The sequence below is a fragment of the Micromys minutus genome, assembly GCF_963924665.1.
Source record: "Micromys minutus genome assembly, chromosome: 10".
NCBI classification, from domain to species: domain Eukaryota; kingdom Metazoa; phylum Chordata; class Mammalia; order Rodentia; family Muridae; genus Micromys; species Micromys minutus.
The window spans coordinates 37,756,296-37,774,485 of NC_137979.1; the positions used below are offsets into that span (position 1 = coordinate 37,756,296).

Below are 18,190 nucleotides of genomic sequence, written 5' to 3' on the forward strand. Positions count from 1 at the left end.
TTCCATTATGTGAGCATACTAGGTTTTCACGATCCATTTATCAGTTGATGGGAGTCTGGGCTGTTTCTAATTTCTGTTTGTTATGAATTGAGCAGCAGTGAACATGAATGACAAAATATCTCTGGTGTAGGATGCAGGGTCCTTCGGGTTATGCCCAGGAGTGGGATAGCTGGATTTTAGGGTAGATCCATTTTCAGATTTGTTTTAGGTACCTTCACCCTGATTTCCACAGTAGATGTACCATTTTGTATTTCCACTAGCAATGAGCATATGTTCCATTTCCCTTCACCTTTGCCAGCATCTACTGTCATTTGTTTCATTAATCTTGGCCAATCTCACTTGGGTAGGGTGAAATCTTAAAGTAGTTTTAATGTGCATTTCCCTGATGGCTAAAGATGGGGAACATTTTGAAGTGACTCCCAGCCATTTGTATTTTATCTTTTGAGAATGTGTTTAGTTCTGTGCCCTGAATTAAATTGGGTTGTTTTCTTGATGTTCAGGTTTTGAGTTCTTTGTATAATCTAGATGTTAACCCTCTGTCTGATCTATAATTTGTAGCAATTCTCCCTGTTCTGAAGGCTGCCTCTACCTAGGCGCTGGTGTCCTTTGCTGTACAGGAGTTTTTCAGCTTCAGGAGAACCCTTATTGGTAGGCGATAACATTTTATATACAAAATGCCTCAAAGAGTCTATTAGAAAATGTCTCCAGCTAATAAACACTTTCAGCAAATTATCAGGATAAAAATAACATGCAAAGGTCAGTAGCCTTCCTATACTTAAATGACAATCATACTTGGAAAGAAGTTAGGGAGACAACACTTGTCAAAACAGCCTTAAAAATAAAAATGGAGAAAATAAATGGAGAACCATCAAGGAAGACCCTTGACATTGGCCTCTGGCCTTCCACACATGTCCTTACATAAGTGAGCACACATGTATAATACACATCACACACATTCAAAGAAGGGGAATAAAAGGTTCTAACATTAAATTTTCTTATTTTTAAAATAAGAAAATGGGGCTAGAAAAATGGTTCAGTGTGGAGAGCATTTTTGGCACCTCTGAACAGTTGATGGCAGAGAAATATGGACACCTTGGGACTGGCCAAGGCAGGAATCTGGCTTCTGTGCTACGCCCTGTAAGGGCTAGTATCAACACATTGTCATCTGTAGCTCTAGGCAGGCTCTCAAGAATAAAGCTATAAGGAAGTACATCTACATCTGAAGTTCAGGGCAGGGCTTTTAAGAATGTGGCTTAGGGAAGTACATTCGTATTTGAAGCTCTAGGCAGTGTCCTTAAGAATGTATCTCTGGACAGGGCAGATTCAGCAGCTGTAGACTCTGCATTCTCTTTGTCTTTTGAGATTCCCTTTTTGTCCCTGACCTTTCCACCTGACCTCCAGTAAGATGTTTACAGAATCTTTGGTTATTATCTCAATTGATCCCAGTCTCAGAACTGATGCTACCTTTTTGCATGTAATTAAAGTGATTTAAAAAGAGATGAATTAAACCAAGCTTCGCTTCAGCCATGAGGTTTAGGCCTCAAGTCCAGCCGAAGTCATGCTGCAACTTTAACTAACTTGTCTCTTTTCTTTCAATCCTCACTCTGGCTCTGGGGGACCCGTTGTTTGCCTGAGCTGGTCTCGGACAGTTCAGTAGTGAAGAACATTAGCTAGTCTCTCAGAGAACCCAGGTTCAATTCCCAGCACTCAAATCCAGTAGCTCACAACTACATGGTGTAACTCCTGTTCTATGAGATTCAATAGCCTCTTATATCCTCTATGGGTACTCAACAGATGAACAAGCACACATACATATTCATATAATAATAAATACAATTTTAGAAATGAGGACCCGGTATTCTCATTTTCAAATGAGATCTGTGCCAAAGGTTAAACTTGACTAGTAAGTAATGCTTGTATTTCAAGGTCAAGTGCATACAACTCGGAAGTGTGGTCCTCTTCCTTTGTATCTCTCCCTAAAGAGAAAGCATACAACCCCCAAACTTGACCCAGAAACTTGCAAACCATGTTTTATTATGATGATATATACATTATAAACCATCAACCAACAGACGTGACGATTGTCTATCAGTTGGGCAAGCGTCAAGAAAATTAGCATGATCATGCTTTTGGCCAAAGCAAGCATCAGAAAGTCTCATAGTGAAAATGATGTACTCCTTGATCTTTCATAATAAAAGTTACAGTTTAAAATATGCTAATAAAATAGAAAATAAGCAAAACATAAATACTATGACTTAAGAAACAAACACCCAAGAAACAAATAAGACAGCTAAATTCAATTTCTCAGAGAAATTTCTCAGAGAAAAGGCAGAAATACATAGATTTTAGAAATCTTTTATTTGTGGTTGTTGGGCACCCCGAAGAGCCGAAGGAACACTTTCACTCCTGAGGCCATGAGTGAGTTCACACTCCCTCTCCACTGACTATCTCCGGAGAGACTGCCTGGAACTCTCGGGGTGCAGGTAGCAGTGCTGCCAGGAAACAGACTGTTCAGGACCAAACCCAGAGCCAGCCCACTGCCATCAGAACTTACAGCCTACCCAGAGAGTGTAATACCCAGTCGCAATATCCCTACAGAGACCACAGGCCCACAGACCCACAGGAGAAAACCTAAGAGAAAACAAATGCCTGCCCAGGTTACTATATCCAGCAAAAATCTCAATTACTATCAGATCACCATGGACTAAGGCTGGTCTTCAATAACAACAAAAACAACAAAAAGCCCACATACACATGAAAACTGAACAATGCTTTAGTCAACGATAGCTTGTTCAAGGATAAAATAAAGAAAAATAAAATACTTTTTAGAATTTAATGAAAATGAAGACACAACATACCCAAATTTATGGGATACAATGAAAGCAGCGCTAAGAGGAAAACTCATAGCTCTGAGTGCCTCCAAAAATAAACTGGAGAGAGCATACACTAACAGCGTGACAGCACACCTGAAAGCTCTAGAACAAAAAGAAGCAGATACACCCAAGAAGAGTAGAAGACAGGAAATAATCAAACTCAGAGCTGAAATAAACCAAATAGAAACAAAAAGAACCACACAAAGAATCAACAAAACCAAAAGATGGTTCTTTGAGAAAATCAACAATATTGAAATCCTTAGCAGAATAACTAGAAAGCTCAGAGAGAGTATCCAAATTAACAAATCAGAAAGGAAAGGGGAGACATAACAACAGAAACTGAAGAAATTCAAGAAGTCATCAGATCCTACTACAAAAGCCTATATTTAACAAAACTGGGAAATCTAGGAAATGGACAATTTTCTAGATAGATACCAGGTACCAAAGTTATATCAGGATAAGATAAACCATCTAAACAACTCCATAATCCCTAAAAAATAGAAGCAGTCATAAAAAGCCTCCCAACCAAAAAAAAAAAAAAAAAAAAAAAAAAAAAAAAAAAAAAAGCCCAGGACCAGATGGGTTTAGTGGAGAATTCTATCAGACCTTCATAGAAGACCTAATATCAATACTCTCCAAACTACTTCACAAAATAGAAAAAGAAAGAATACTACCCAACTCATTCTTTGAAGCCACAATTACTTTCATTCCTAAACCACACAAACATCCTACAAGTCCTAAAAAGAAAAAGAGCTTTAGACCAATTTCTTTCATGAACATTGATGCAAAGATACTCAATAAAATCCTTGCAAACCTAATCCAAGAACACATCAAAACAATCATTCACTATGATCAAGTAGGCTTCATTCCAGGGATGCAAGGATGGTTTAATATACAGAAATCTATCAACATAATCCACTATATAAACAAACTCAAAAACAAAAACAAAAACACACAATCATCTATTTAGATGCTGATAAAGTATTTGACAAAATTCAATACCCCTTCATGTTAAAAGTCTTGGAAAGATCAAGAATTCAAGGCTCATACTTAAACATAGTAAAAACAATATGCATCAAACCAATAGCCAACATCAAACTAAATGGTGAGAAACTTGAAGCAATCCCACTAAAATCAGGAGCTAGACAAGGCTGCTCACTCTCCCCTTACCTATTCAATATAGTACTGGAAGTACTAGCCAAAGCAATCAGACAGCAAAAAGAGGTCAAAGAAATATAAATTGTAAAGGAAGAACTCAAAATATCACTGTTTGCAGACAATATAATAGTATACGTAAGTGACCTCAAAAATTCTACCATAGGAGTTTTGCATCTGATAAACAACTTTAGCAAAGTGGCTGGATACAAAATTAACTAAAAAAATAAGTAGCCTCCTCTACTCAAAGGATAAACATGTTGAGAAAAAAATTGGAGAATCAATACTTTTCACAATAGTCATGAAAATATAAAATACCTTGAGGTGACCCTAGCCAAGCAAGTGAAGAATCTGTATGACAAGAACTTCAAGTCTCTGGAAAAAAATTGAATTTGAGGTCTTCCTCAGAAGGTGTAAAGATCACCCACAATCATAGATTAGAAGGATTAACATTGTAAAAATGGCCATCTTGCCAAAAGCAATCTACAGATTTAATGCAATCCCCATCAAAATTCCAACTCAATTCTTCATAGACCACACCTATGGTCACTTGATCTTTGATAACGGAGCTAAAAACATTCAATGGAAAAAGGACAGCCTCTTTAACAAATAGTGCTGGTTCAACTGGCATTCAGCATGCAGAAGAATGCAAATTGATCATTTCTTATTTCCTTGTACAAAGCTCAAGTCTAAGTGAATCAAAGACCTCCATATAAAATTAGGTACATTGAAACTAATAGAACAGAAAGTGGGGAAGAACTTAGAACACATAGGTGCATGTAAATTTTTCCTGAATAGAACACCAATGGCTTATGCTCTAAGATCAAGAATCAACAAATGGGACTTCATGAAATTACAAAGCTTCTGTAAGACAAAGGACATTGTCAAAAGGACAAAATGGCACCCAACAGATTGGGAAATGATCTTTACCAATCCTATGTCTGAAAGAGAGCTAGTATCTAATATATACAAAGAACTCAAGAAGTCAAACTTGAATCAAATAATTCGATTAAAAATGGGGTACAGAGTTAAACAAAGAATTCTCAACTGAGAAATATTGAATTGCTAAGAAGCAACTAAATAAATGCTCAACATCCCTAGTCATCAGGGAAATGCAAATCAAAACAACCCTAAGATTCCATGTCACACTAGTCATACTGGCTAATTTAAAAATTCAGGTGATAACAGATGCTGGTAAGGATGTAGAGAAAAAGTAGCACTCCTACACTGCTGGTGGGATTATAAGCTGGTACAAGCACTCTGGAAATCAGTCTGGTGGTTCCTCAGATAATTGGACATAATACTACCTGAGGACCCATTTATACCACTCCTGGGCATATACCCCAAAGAAACTCCAACTTCTAACAAAAACACATGTTCCACCATGTCTGTAGCATCCTTATTTATAATAGCCAGAAGCTAGAAAGAACCCAGATGTCCTTCAATAGAAGAATGAATACAGAAATTGTGGTACATTTACACAATGGAGTACATTTACACTACTCAGCTATTAAAAACAACGACTTCATGAAATTCCTAGGCAAATGGATGGAACTTGAAGCTATCATCCTGAGTGAGGTAACCCAGTCACAAAAGAACACTCATGGTATATACTTACTGATAAGCATATACTAGCCCAAAAAGCTTGGAATGCCCAAGACACAATTCACAGAACTTATGAAGCTCAAAGAGAAGGAAGGCCAGAAGGTGCATGTCTCAGTCCTTCTTAGAAGGGAGAATAAAATGTTCATGGGAAGAAGTAAAGGGACAAATAGAGGAGCAGGGATTAGAGAAAAGATCATCTAGACACTGCCTCACTAGGAGATCCACCCCATATGCAGCCACTAAACCCACACACTATTGCTAATGTCAAGTAGTGCTTATTGGCAGGAACCTGATATGGATGGCTCCTCAGAGGCTCTGCCAGAGTCATACTGATACAGAGGAGGATGCTTGCAGCTAACCATTAGACTAAACACGGGCACCCCAATGAAGGAGCTAAAGAAAGGACAGAAGGAGCTGAAAGGGTCTGCAACCCCATGGGAAGGACTAAATAATGAAAAAAACAAACCTACCACAGCTCCCAGGGACTAAAACATCAACTAATATGTTTGCATGGAGAGATCCATGACTCCAGGTACATATGCCACAGAGGAGGGCATACTTTGGCATCAATGGGAAGAGAGGCCTTTGGTCCAGCGAAAGCTTATTTTCCCAATGTAGGGGAATGCCAAGGCACTGAGGTGGAAGAGAGTAGTTGGGAGAGGGTGCACCTTCATGGAGGCAATGGGAGGTGGAGGAGGGATGGGATATGGGGAAGTGGATAACATTTGAAATGTAAATACAGAAAATATCCAATAAAACAGAAATAATTTATTTATGTATGCATATGTATGCATAAATAAATGATTATATACAATCCATATGTATGTATTTTGCCTGCATATATATATATATATATATATATATATATGCCATCACATGAATACAGTACCCTAAAGGCTAGAAGAGGTTGTCAGATGCCCTGGGTCTGAAGTTACAGATGGTTGTGAGTCATCATGTGATGCTGGGAATTAATCTGAGTCCTCTTGATGAGCAGTCAGTGCTCTTAACCACTGATCCATCTCTCTGGCTTCAAAAACATATGCTTTAAAAAAAAATAAAAGGTCTAAAGCTATTTTAATCTTAAAAGTGACATGATTGTATCTGTATAAGTCTGTGTCACTGGTCTTAGTCCACATGAAGTCAGTGATTTAGAAAATGAAACAAAACACTGAGGTATAGCTAACACCCTTTTCTCATGCAAATCAAAATAAAGCAGAAAACTAGTAATAAAATAAACCTTGTTACTTTGATCAAGAGAACCTATCAGAAATCTCTCAGTGGGCAGTATATTAAATGGTCAACTATTAGAGATAAGATTTGTGAAAAGCAGAGACCAGAAAAAAATAATCAATACTCCCTATCCAGTGCTCCCTATTCAGTGTTCCCTCTCCACTCTTCCCTATCCAGTGTGTAGGGAATTTGAATTGATGCACCCCAATTATAGGTGTAGTGGTTTGAATGTTAGGTCCAGGAAGTGACACTATTAGGAGGTGTGACCTTGGTGGAAGTATGTCAGTGTGAGGGTGGGCTTTGAGACCCCTTCTTCTAACCACATGGGAGCCAGTCTTCTCCTAGCAGCCCTTAAATGAAGATGTAGACCGCTCAACTCTGACCAAACCTGCACAAGATGCCATGTTCTTGCCTTGTTGATAATGAACTAAACCTCTGAATTTGTAAGCCAGTCCCAAATAAATGTTGTCTATTATAAGAGTTGCCTTGGTCATGGTGTCTGTTCACAGCAGTACAACCCTAACAAAGACACTGGGTGATTTTAAAAAATGCTAAAAAATGAAGAGACAAAAGTACGAGTCTTGAAGAGTTGATAAGTAAAAATCTTATGAGATGTGAGACAATGTACTGAAAAAGAAAAGCTAATAAATATTTTAGTAAAGTTGCCAAGTAAAAATTTAAACTTTAGCGTTATTCTACTGATAACTACTTAGAGAAAATCTTGAAAATAAAGTTCACTCATAATAGTCACAAATATTGGGAAATATATGTGTACAAGGTCTTAGAAGATGTATAGAAGATCCACACAAAGAAAATGGCTATACTGCCTCCCCTACACACATACAAACCCAACTTAATCAGACAAACAAGCTCATAGATAACAAATCTCTCCACATTAGGAAGACAATGAATCTCAGGAAGATTTTAAAAGGCTGAGTTTGACAACTTAATTCTTTGGAAGAGAAAAACGTGTGTAACATCAAAGACAATTTGAAACAGATTACCAGGAAGAAAAATTTTCCCTAATATATTAAAATATGCTATAAGTTTACTTAATGGTATTAGATAGAGACAAATCAATGATAGTGAGTACAAATGCATAGAACCTTTTCCTGGTTAACAATTCTAGGAAAAATAAACTGAGACAGGTAAGATAGAGGCATATATGAATGCTAAGATTGAAACTTGGTGTCCTAGAAAAACATTAAAAGAAACAAACAAGCAATGGGACCGGATCCACAGGAAAAAAAAATTATCACTAAGTTGAAAAAAAAAATAGTCTCCTTGCAGGGTCAGGCAAGTGGTGTGTTGTGGTTTAGATCTTAAATATCCCCTATGGCTCCTGCTCTAAATGAATGATCACCAGCCTGTGGTGTCAGTGGAAAGTAGTGGAACCTTTAGGAGATGCGACCCTTTCGGAGGTGAGGGAAATTTATGAGCTAATGGGACCTTTAAGAGGCAAGACCAGTAAGGAAGCACTAAGGCCACGGGTCACGGCAAGGACTTGAGAACTTTTGCCTTTCTCTTTTTGTTTTCTTTTGCTTCCTGGTCTCTATTAGGTGAGCAGGTAATAGAGCTGAATGACTATGGATGGAAATCTTTGGGACAGACAGACTCCTTTTTAAGTTGATTCCCTTGAGCGTTTTGTCACGGTTATGGGGCGCTGTCTATAGTGTGGCAATATTTGTACCAGATCACACCACACTCTAAAACTTTGGATATGTAATCATTTGTCACTTACCCCCAGGGATACATTCTGAGAGGGTCTTATAGAGAAAATTCCCCTTTGTAATAACAGCTACCTCTATGGATGACAGTCAGGTAGGACCTCTGTGGTCCAGGCTGTCTGCTGCCAACTGAAGCATCACATCATCATCCCTTACATGGCACAGGACAGCATGCTTATGTACATCAAGAAAGAATCTGTAGAGATCTACATCAAAGTCACAGACTTGAATTTTATGGTAGGGATGTGGGACTCCAGGAAAGATGGAGGATTCTTTTATATAGCACTTGAAGGCTAGTTAAAAAAAAAAAAAAAAAAAAACGATCAAAATACCTAAAAGAAAACCAACTCTTTAAGTGTAGATTACTGGGAAAAGACTTGAAGGAAGCTTATAAGATTTTTGGTGAGTGAGTTGCCTGTGTCTTGATACCGTAGCAATGTGTGAAGGGAAAACAAAGACCCTGAGACCTTCACAGCTCGGACAGGAGGCTCTTGCACAGAGTGGCTTTTCAGTCTCCCATCCTCTGGTTCCCTGAACTTTCTAAGTTCCTTATCATACATTTAATCTCTCTGTTTACTCTATTAAAATTGTCTGTTTATTTTATGTATTAATGAGTATACCATCCCTGTCTTCAGACACTCCAGAAGAGGGTACTGGATCCCATTACAGATGGTTGTGAGCCATCATGTGGGTGCTTAGAATTGAACTCAGGACCTCTGGAAGAGCAGTCAGTGCTCTCAGCTACTGAGCCATCTCTCCAGCCCCCTCAACTTGCTTTTTAAAAAACCTGTGTATTTAAACAAAAGGGAAGGAAGCAAGCAAGCTGATCCCTGGAGGTATGGATCTTCTGGGTGTAACACGTTCTGTCCTTTTTACTGCTTTCATAGGTCCTCTCCCCCTCTCTGAAATCAAACTGAGCCAGGGATTTTTTTTTTCTTCAAGACATTCTAGCAGGGCTTTACTCTGGTAACCAAGATAGCACCTTCGTGTTTATGCTTGGATTAGTTCTTCAATTAAACACAGAAAATCATTCTATTCCTTAATGCAATTGTTCATATTTCTTCTTAGATAAATGCCCTTGAAACTACAAGGTACAAGAAGGGAAAAGGTAATGGTAGTAAAAGGAATGGGAACACCAAACAATGGGCATGTGCGGCACATGACGTCAGCTACTTCTCTGGTCTTCAAAGAAGATGACATGATTGTGAGTTCCTATCATGGTAACACTATCAGCTGAGGGGTTTCATGAGCGTATGAAGCAGATCTGCTCCCAGTCTTGTTTTGACTTCTTTTCCTCCTGAGAAAGAACCTGGAGGTGGTGGTTGGTAAAGGCACCAGCAGATATGCAACAAGCTCCTCGAAGGCACAGACAATTTCTATGAGGAGAAATGCTTGCTTTGCAAAGCAATGTGAGGAAATAAAGAGCAGCCAAGTAATTCAATGATAGGACCAGACATTAGAACTTTTTCTCTGTGCTAAATATTGAACTCAGAGCCTTAGGAATTCCAGTCAAGCAGCTTCCCACTGAGCTGTATCCACACCCCTCATTTTTTTTTTTTTTTTTTTTTTTTTTTTTTTTTTTTTTTTTGAGACAAGATCTCATTGTATATCCCAGGCTGCCTTTGAACTCACGGTGTAGCCCAGGTATGGATGCTCCTGCCTTTATTTCTTGGGTGCAGGGATTACAGGAGTGTGACAACCTAGGGTTGTGGCTTCTAATTTCTCAGGGAACAAGGTGGGAAGAGACACAGGGAAGAGCATGTCCACGAGTATAGTAGCACTTATAGACTGTATTACCCATTGCAGCATCTTTAATCAGCAAGCCACAGGTGTCACTACTTCAGACCCAGAGAGACAGAGACAGAGACAGACAGAGAGACATACACACAGAGACAGAGAGAAGACAGAGGCAGAAAGTCAGAGACAGCAAGGCAGAGACATGGAGAGAGACAGAGAAAGAAAGAGACAGAGAGAAACATGGAGAGATAGAGAGACAGGGAGACACAGGCATAGAGAAACAAATAGAGAGAGACAGGGAGAGAGACAGATAGTAAGAGACAGGAAGAGAGACAAAGAGGGAGAGAGACAGAGAGGCATAGAGAGACAGAGACAGTGAGAGAGACAGAAAGAGATGGATGACACAAGAGAGACACGGAGAGACAGAGCTACTTCCTGGCTGTAACAGGTAACTGCACCTGTTACAAGATACTGCCTTTCATCTCTCCAGGCTCCAATTCCTTCATCCTACCCATGCAGGGAGCAACAAAATCACTTTGAAAATGCATTCCATTTTGGCCTAAAAAAAAAAAAAAAGTAGCAGTAATCTCCAAATGAGGGGATCAGGCCAGTTACCCAAGGATAAGAGGAGGAAAATGTTAAGCAAGGCTCTGGCAATGGTCCGAAACCCCAGAGCATCTGCCGCAACTCTGGATGCTTTTTGTAAACCATGGAGATCGGTGAGATGAAACAGAAGGATGAAAAGACCCTGCATCCAAAGAGGAGACACCTTGAAACAGCCCCGTCTTCCTGCAGTTGGCAAAAACGCAGACAGGAGAACCCAGGGCTTTTCACTGAGAACCATTTTTTCCTGGCTTTTAAGCTGTAATGGACACCTTTAATCTCCCACAAGGAGATGGCAATTGGCCTGGTGCAAGACTCTGGAGTCTTAAGAAGGCTCCCAAAGAGATGCTCTACAAAAGACGTCTGTATATACACAGATTCCTCAAAACCATGCTGATGAATGTAAACAGATGGGCAACAGAAAGAGCCAGATTCCCGTCCCCAGCCCCTGAATATACATCAGCTAGAGCATGAAGGGAGAAAACAGTTAGTTGTTGAGATATGCCTGAGGTTTTGCTGAGCCCAGAAATTCTGGAGCTTAGGGTGAATGAGGCCTTCCTTTGCCAATCCCCAAATACTGCAGGGTTAAGCCTTCCCTATAAGCAATTAGATAATTGTCCTTGCATTCTATGGATTTCTCAATTTTTTTTTAAGCAAACAAAATAATTGTCTTTGTCTCGGGGTAATTTTCCTAATATTTTCACAATTAAATAATTACTCCAACCCCTGAATTAAAAACTGCCCATCTGTCTCTGTGGACACAGTAGGCTGCCAGCTGCTTTAAATAACCCTTCAGAGCGATCGGGTTAAGGGCTCCATTTAGGTCCTTAGAAATTAGCGCAAGGAAGCCAGCTTCACAACACAGCAGACAATTCTATTTATAATGCTTAATTAATCCTCTCCAGTTACAGAGCTCTGTTGCAACCTTTCATTTCCCACCTCACCCAAATGCTTCCCCAAGAGAAGAGTTAAAAAACAGGACCGCTGGTAGAATTTGCTGGGCTTTTGGATAAGTACGGAAGAGCTGGGCAAATTATCTCCTGATAGCTCACTAATCACATAGAAGAAGGAAATGTCAAGTTGGGCAGCATTGATGAAACATTTCATCAAAATCCAGAGCTGGCGAGAGGTAGAGAGAAAAAGGAGGGGCTGTCTGTGCTTAACCCTGCCTGCCAACCCCAACTGTGAAGGTCAGTTCTGACCGATGAGACAGGAAAATACTGAGCTGGTTTGAAGGATTAGTCTCAGACTTCTATGCAGTTCTCGGGCTTCTTCTATGCACAGCTTTTGGTGGTCTAAGTTGCCTTCTCTTTGACACAGAAAATCCAATAATCACCAGGTCAATCCATTTGCAATCTCTTACCTTTGCTATTACAGATAGAGTGTGACCTTAACCTGGACAGTTCTAAGCACCCAGAAAGCTAGCACCCACTGCAGAGATGTGCTGTGCACTCCCACAAAGGAACCCTGGGAAGAAGAAAGGAAGGTGCATGCTCTTGGTAGACCGCGTCACAGGTAGAGGGTGGCGGGGGCTTGAATACAAAGTTTCCCATCCACCAGCATCCGGGGGGCACAGAGAGAGAGCTTTACAGGGCCTTTCTGCGTGCCCACGTGGATCAGAAAACTGTCAGATTACTTCTCCTTTTCCACATTCAAGCACGCCCAGAATGCAGTAACTCAGGCTCTTTTGTGAGCCCCTAGGCAAACTCTATAATCTATCACCCCTAGTGTCGGTAAAGTGAGGATGAACAGCGCTGCTTCCTGACATAGCTGTAAGGGCCAAGCAGTGACATGCAAGCTCAAGCAATGTTTAACACAGAGCGGGTGCTGTGCGCAGGGTTGGCTTGACGATGTCCCTCCACGCCTTCCTCCTATGGTTCCTTCCCGTTCTTCACCAGCGCTGCTGCAGTTGACTCGGGCTGCTACACCTTGCTTCTGAACAGCTCTCTCGTTGATTTTTTTTTTTTTTTTAAATTCTAAATCCTATTCAGTCTCCCCCCTAGTCCATCATACACACTAACAACATTTCAGACATCTACTTGTGGTCTGGTCCCTTTCTTATCCAATGGCTCCCCACAGCTCCTTGTATGAAGTCTTAACTCCTTGGCTTCTATTCCTATCCTTTTTCCTCTCTACTGGTCTCATGTGTTTCTTCTCTAGTTGTTCCAGAACGCTTTTGCATTGGTACCTACTTACATTCACTGCTCTTTCCATGTGGAATTTACATTGGCCCCGATATCTCCCTCTGTTCCCATGTGTTCTTCTAAACCAAGTATCTTGGGGACTTTACTGACCATGCAACCATTCTACCATTATATATATATATATATATATATATATATATATATATATATATATATATATATATATATATATATTTAACTCCAGTGACTGTCCGTTTCCATGCTTACTGCTCCCCCTATTGGTACCCCACACTTCAGCCTTCCTGCTCTCAGATAGGCTCTATTTTTTTGCTATGTGCCTAAAGCTCTGTTTAAAAAAAAAAAAAAAAAGATCTGTTGCTGACATGAACAAGGCATTCACCGAGGGAATGACAGCCTGGTCCTGTTCAATATCCCCATGACTTGTCCTCAGCTATTCCCCTGAATCTTCACAGTGATGTCCATGGCTGTATTTTGACTTCAAAAGCAAAGGGAATAAAAAAACGACCCCAGCAATTTGAAACCAAACACACAATATACACAATCCATCCCCACGGCCCGGATACCTTTCCAGAAAGGAACGGGGAGAGAAGACCGACAGAGAGCTCAGTACCTTTGTACCTGGTCACTACGGCTGCGTTGACACTGAGGGGCTCCTGAAAGCTGACTGTGAGAGATGTGCTGCTGGTTACCGTGAGACAGGCATTGGCTGGCACCTCTGGGGCTCCTGGCAAGAGGGGGAAATCATCAGCGTGTTAGCTCCTCAAACCCTCTTCCAACGGATTTCTGCCTCCTTAAGGGATAGTAGAAGCTCAGTCACTCTCCACTTTATTCCCTTGAGACAGGGTCTCTCCTTGAACCTGGAGCTAGACTGGCAGCCTAAAAGGCCAGCAATCCTCCTGTCCTCTGCTCTGCCACAGTGCTAAACCTGAGAGTGGTGTGGCCATGCCTGGATTTTTACCCAAGTGCTAGGGACTCAAATCTGGGTCCTTATGAAGCCATCTCTACAGCACTCAGTGCTGAGCTCTCTCCCAGAGTCAGCTCATTTGCTTTTTTGTTTTGTTGTTATTGTTTGTTTTGTTTTTGTTTTTTGGGTTTGTTTTGTTTGTTTGTTTTGAAGCAGAGGCTTTTAAAGGACAGGACTGACTTTTCTCTTTGTATTTGCAACTTAAACTCCAATTCTTTTAGTTGCTTAAATAAAATCTTTTAGAATGAGAGCTTAGTGCTTTGCAAGTGTATTGAGTTGTACATTTTAGTTTTAATGAAACTTTCTGGGATAAGATAAAAATACTATAGAATCTAAGGTGAGTGGCTTCACTTAGCAACACTCTACACTGGCAGTAAGCATTATCCTGGATGGTCTGACCCAAGCGAAAGGAGCTGATACGAAGAAGGAAACTGGAGATAAGGGCAGATCATGGGCCAGTTGACCATCTTTCTCTGCTGTGTTCAGTTCAGTTTATCACTCTCGATTAAAATAAAATACAGTAGAGAGTGGGAAACATCTTAAACCTAAGCTTCAAGCAGAAGCTGGAGAAATAGGCAAATAAATATTTTTCCAACTCTGCATCCCAAAATATAGCCACTTAGGCCGTCAGACCATTGGGTCATTAGGCATTAGGGCGTAGCTGTGGGAAGTGCTGGGTGAGTGGAGATGTGGTGGAGGGAGGCCAGAAGCACCCAGAGCTCAAGGCTGTGGCCAGAGAACCAATCAGGAGCCAGAAAATCAAGCAAGACAAAAGACCCATTTACAGCCTCCCAGAGCTCTGGCCCCAAACAGGCTGACAACAGTCATCTACGGCTGGAGAGTTGAAAAATGAAATCAGTAAAAGACCTGGCTGTCTCAAACCAAAGCTCAGCCTCATAATTCGTCCCCCACCACAGTTTCTTGCACATACTCACGGGCATGTTCGAAGCCAGTTTTCATGCGTTTGTAGAGCCGGAGCCTCCACTCCCAGGCCTTCAGCTGCTTCTCCTTCTCTGTGTTGTCCAGGGTGAAGCCTTCGTTCTCTACTTGGGCAGACAGCTCACTCACCCTGTCCTGGGCCTCCTGGACCAGCGTGTTGAGATGCAGTGCTCGACTTTCCAGGCTGACAACTGGGTGAAAAGGAGACAAGATGACAGCCTTCCGTGGGAACTACAGTGGCTTGGGATTGGTATCTCCTGGTTTGAAAAAACTCTTGAAACCCTGAGAGTGTTTCTTATCAACAATCTCACTATGATAAGGCCTAATATGACATTCACTATCTAGTGGCAAATTCATCAATTTAAGACATTCTCTTCGCTCCTTGGCCATCTTGTTACATGCTTCCCAGTGAGCTCCTTTGGCATACTTAGTCACGATTGTATTGATGACATTTGGAGGGACAAACACCTGGGACAGGGCCAAGAAGGTTGTGGGGCAAATTCTCTGGTCAGATTACATTCTCTTGGAATTGATTTTATAAAGAAACTTTTGGTGGAATCTAGCTTAAATTTTCTGGGGTTTTTTTTTTGTTTCCTTTGACTTTTTTTGATATTTTATTTATTTACATTTCAAATATTATCCCCTTTCCTGGGTCCCCTCTGGAAACCCCCTATCCCATTCTCCCACCCTTGCTTCTATGAGGGTGCTCTCCCAACCACACATGCACACACTCCCACCTCCCCACCCTTGCATTTTCCTACATTGGGACATCTAGCCTTCCCAGGACCAAGGGCCTCTCCTCTAAGGCTATCTTCTACTACATATGTGCCTGGAGCCATGGGTCCCTCCATGTGTACTCTTTGGTTGGTGGTTTAGTCCCTGGGAGCTCTGGGGAGGGGGGAGGTCTAGTTGGTTGATACTGTTCTTTCTGTGGGTTGCAAACCCTTTCACATTCTTCTTAGCACAGAGAAAACTTTGCATGTATACCTTAGGATTCTATTAACCAATTTGTCCACCACTAATGAAATGTCTGGAACTGGTGCCACATCTGAGCTATCGGGTTCTGATGGAGGAACCCTATATTGATCTTTGATTGTGGCCTGGTTACAGGAATGCACCTTCTCCAGAAATATCCATGTCCCCGAGGGAAAGACTCACTAGAGGTTTGTATTTGGGTCTTACTGATACATCCCAAGCTTCACTTGGCTTATATCGTATTGTTTACTCAGTCTGCCCTGTGTGGTCAAACCTATACCAGCGGCAGAAGTTGCCCATTCTTGTGCTTGCCTTTGAGGCCGCTTCCCGTGGTCTGCATGGGGGTGTCTGCTTAGGTGGTCACCTGTCACTTCTGAGGAGCCCCTTCTAACCGCTGGCAAGACAGGAGACAGTTTCATTCTGCCACGGTGGTGGAAGACCACAGAAACAGAGACGTAAGTCAGAGGCAAGGTCTGCAGATGTGTTACTGGAATGTGTCTGACACTCCCTGTGACCGAAACAATATTTCTTTCTGATGAGTGGGAAGCAAAACCCACCCATTTCATTCTTTATAATTAATGGGGAAATATTATGAAGATAACTCAAGTGAAAATGTGTTAGGCGTATTTTGAAATGGAAATTAGGTGGTTGTATATTCAGATACACTCTGTGTTCATAAGCATGTCTGTGTTAATTACAGGAAATGAATACTAATTTATTATTGCCCCTGAGAACCATCAGTCTAAATTTATTTACAGATGAGGTCAATGAAAAATTAGCTGAGTCTTTTTTTTTTCTTCTTCTTCTTCTTCTTTTTCTTTTCTTCTTAGAATTGCTGCTCAGAACACCCGGGACTGTGTTCTGCTGCAGGCTTGGCATGGTTAATGAATGTTGTCGTAGCAGTCAATCATGTACTCGAAATACTGTCACGCTCCCTTTTTTAAAGCCTCAGTCATGAGCCATGACAGAAAAATAAACAAATAAATATAAAGCCAAAAAAACTCTTTGACTGAGCAGCTCCACTGTGCAGAATCCCCCCGGGAAGGCTAAAGGAGGCCAGAATAAATGATAATGTAAGTGCTAGGAGGTGGTGGGGTTATGATGGTGTATGAATAGGGAGGTACGGGGGGGGGGGTGTGAATGCACATTTACACACACATACACGAGCACACACTCCAGTGGAAAAATTGGCAATATTAGTAGCCTCAAGGTGCAATTTCCTGGAGCAGTTTGGACTGACAGGCCAGTGCTAAATGCTGTTAATTTAACTAACTTCAGATTAATGGTAGAGCCTGCTATGACTGAAACCCTCAAACACAGTCTCATTATAGGCTTGCTGGGAAGGCCCTAAATATAAGCATTGACAGTTTCAAACAAATTCGTATACATTTGTGTATTTTTAGACATGGTTAGGCGTCAGAGTTTGTGTCAGAGTTTTCAAGTTGATTAATTGACCCAGTAACTGCACCCTCTCTCCCGCCACCCTCCTCCTCCCTCTCCAAATTACAGAGAAAATGGGGGAATTGTCCTTGTTAAGTCATTTAGTGGGTCTCTTATTGTAAGCCTGATGTTTGAATTGCATGCATGCGTCAACACTCGGGTGATAGGCACATGATTTATAAAAATAAATTTTTCTAATACTATGAAATCCCCTCCTATTAATTTTTATATCCACCAACCGTTATTACGGGTGGGAATCCCAGGTGGCATTTCAGATGGACAGCTTCTCTTGAGGGCTGTGCGTGGCTTTCCCTTCCCCCACCCACATTTTTCCTGCATTCCCTGGCATAACACTTTTTAGCCTCCCACCCCTCTGCTCCTCCTAGGCTTCGGTCCTCTTCCTCAGGTGAAGCAGTTTTACCCTTTCAGAATCTTCCAAGAGAGTTAGTTCTTTAAGCTCTCTCGGCCAGGTGCACGGCCCATGAGGAGCTACAGCCCAGGGCCCTGCAAAGTCTGATGATTCTGCGATGCCATCCGGTAGGGTAGGAATCGGAGGGCATCTCTGGAACCACAGTATTCCGGTGCCTTTTTTTTTTTTTTTTTTTTTTTCCCTTTTTCTAGAACATTGGTTTCTACTCACAATATTGAGTGGAAGCAAATTGTGTAGACGAGAGTTGTGTTTATTATGGAGGAGAATGGGGGAAAAAAAACCCTTAAAACTGGAGATTCTAAGATATTTTGAAATTCCTCTTCCCTCAGGCTCAGTCCCAGGTGTCC

The 18,190-nt window shown here is 41.1% G+C and overlaps 1 protein-coding gene across 1 annotated transcript in view; it reads right to left on the reverse strand.

Moving 5' to 3' along the window:
- The window catches only part of ANKFN1 (ankyrin repeat and fibronectin type III domain containing 1), a gene marked incomplete at its 3' end in the record, with an annotated part of 376,329 nt that overhangs the window by 100,831 nt on the left and 257,308 nt on the right, over positions 1–18,190 (reverse strand). The window contains exons 6-7 of the mRNA XM_080922815.1: positions 14,995–15,189; positions 13,706–13,819 (exon numbers count right to left, since the gene is read on the reverse strand). Of these exons, the coding sequence (XP_080778941.1) occupies positions 13,706–13,819; positions 14,995–15,189 (309 nt within the window). The remainder of the gene's footprint in view (positions 1–13,705; positions 13,820–14,994; positions 15,190–18,190) is intronic.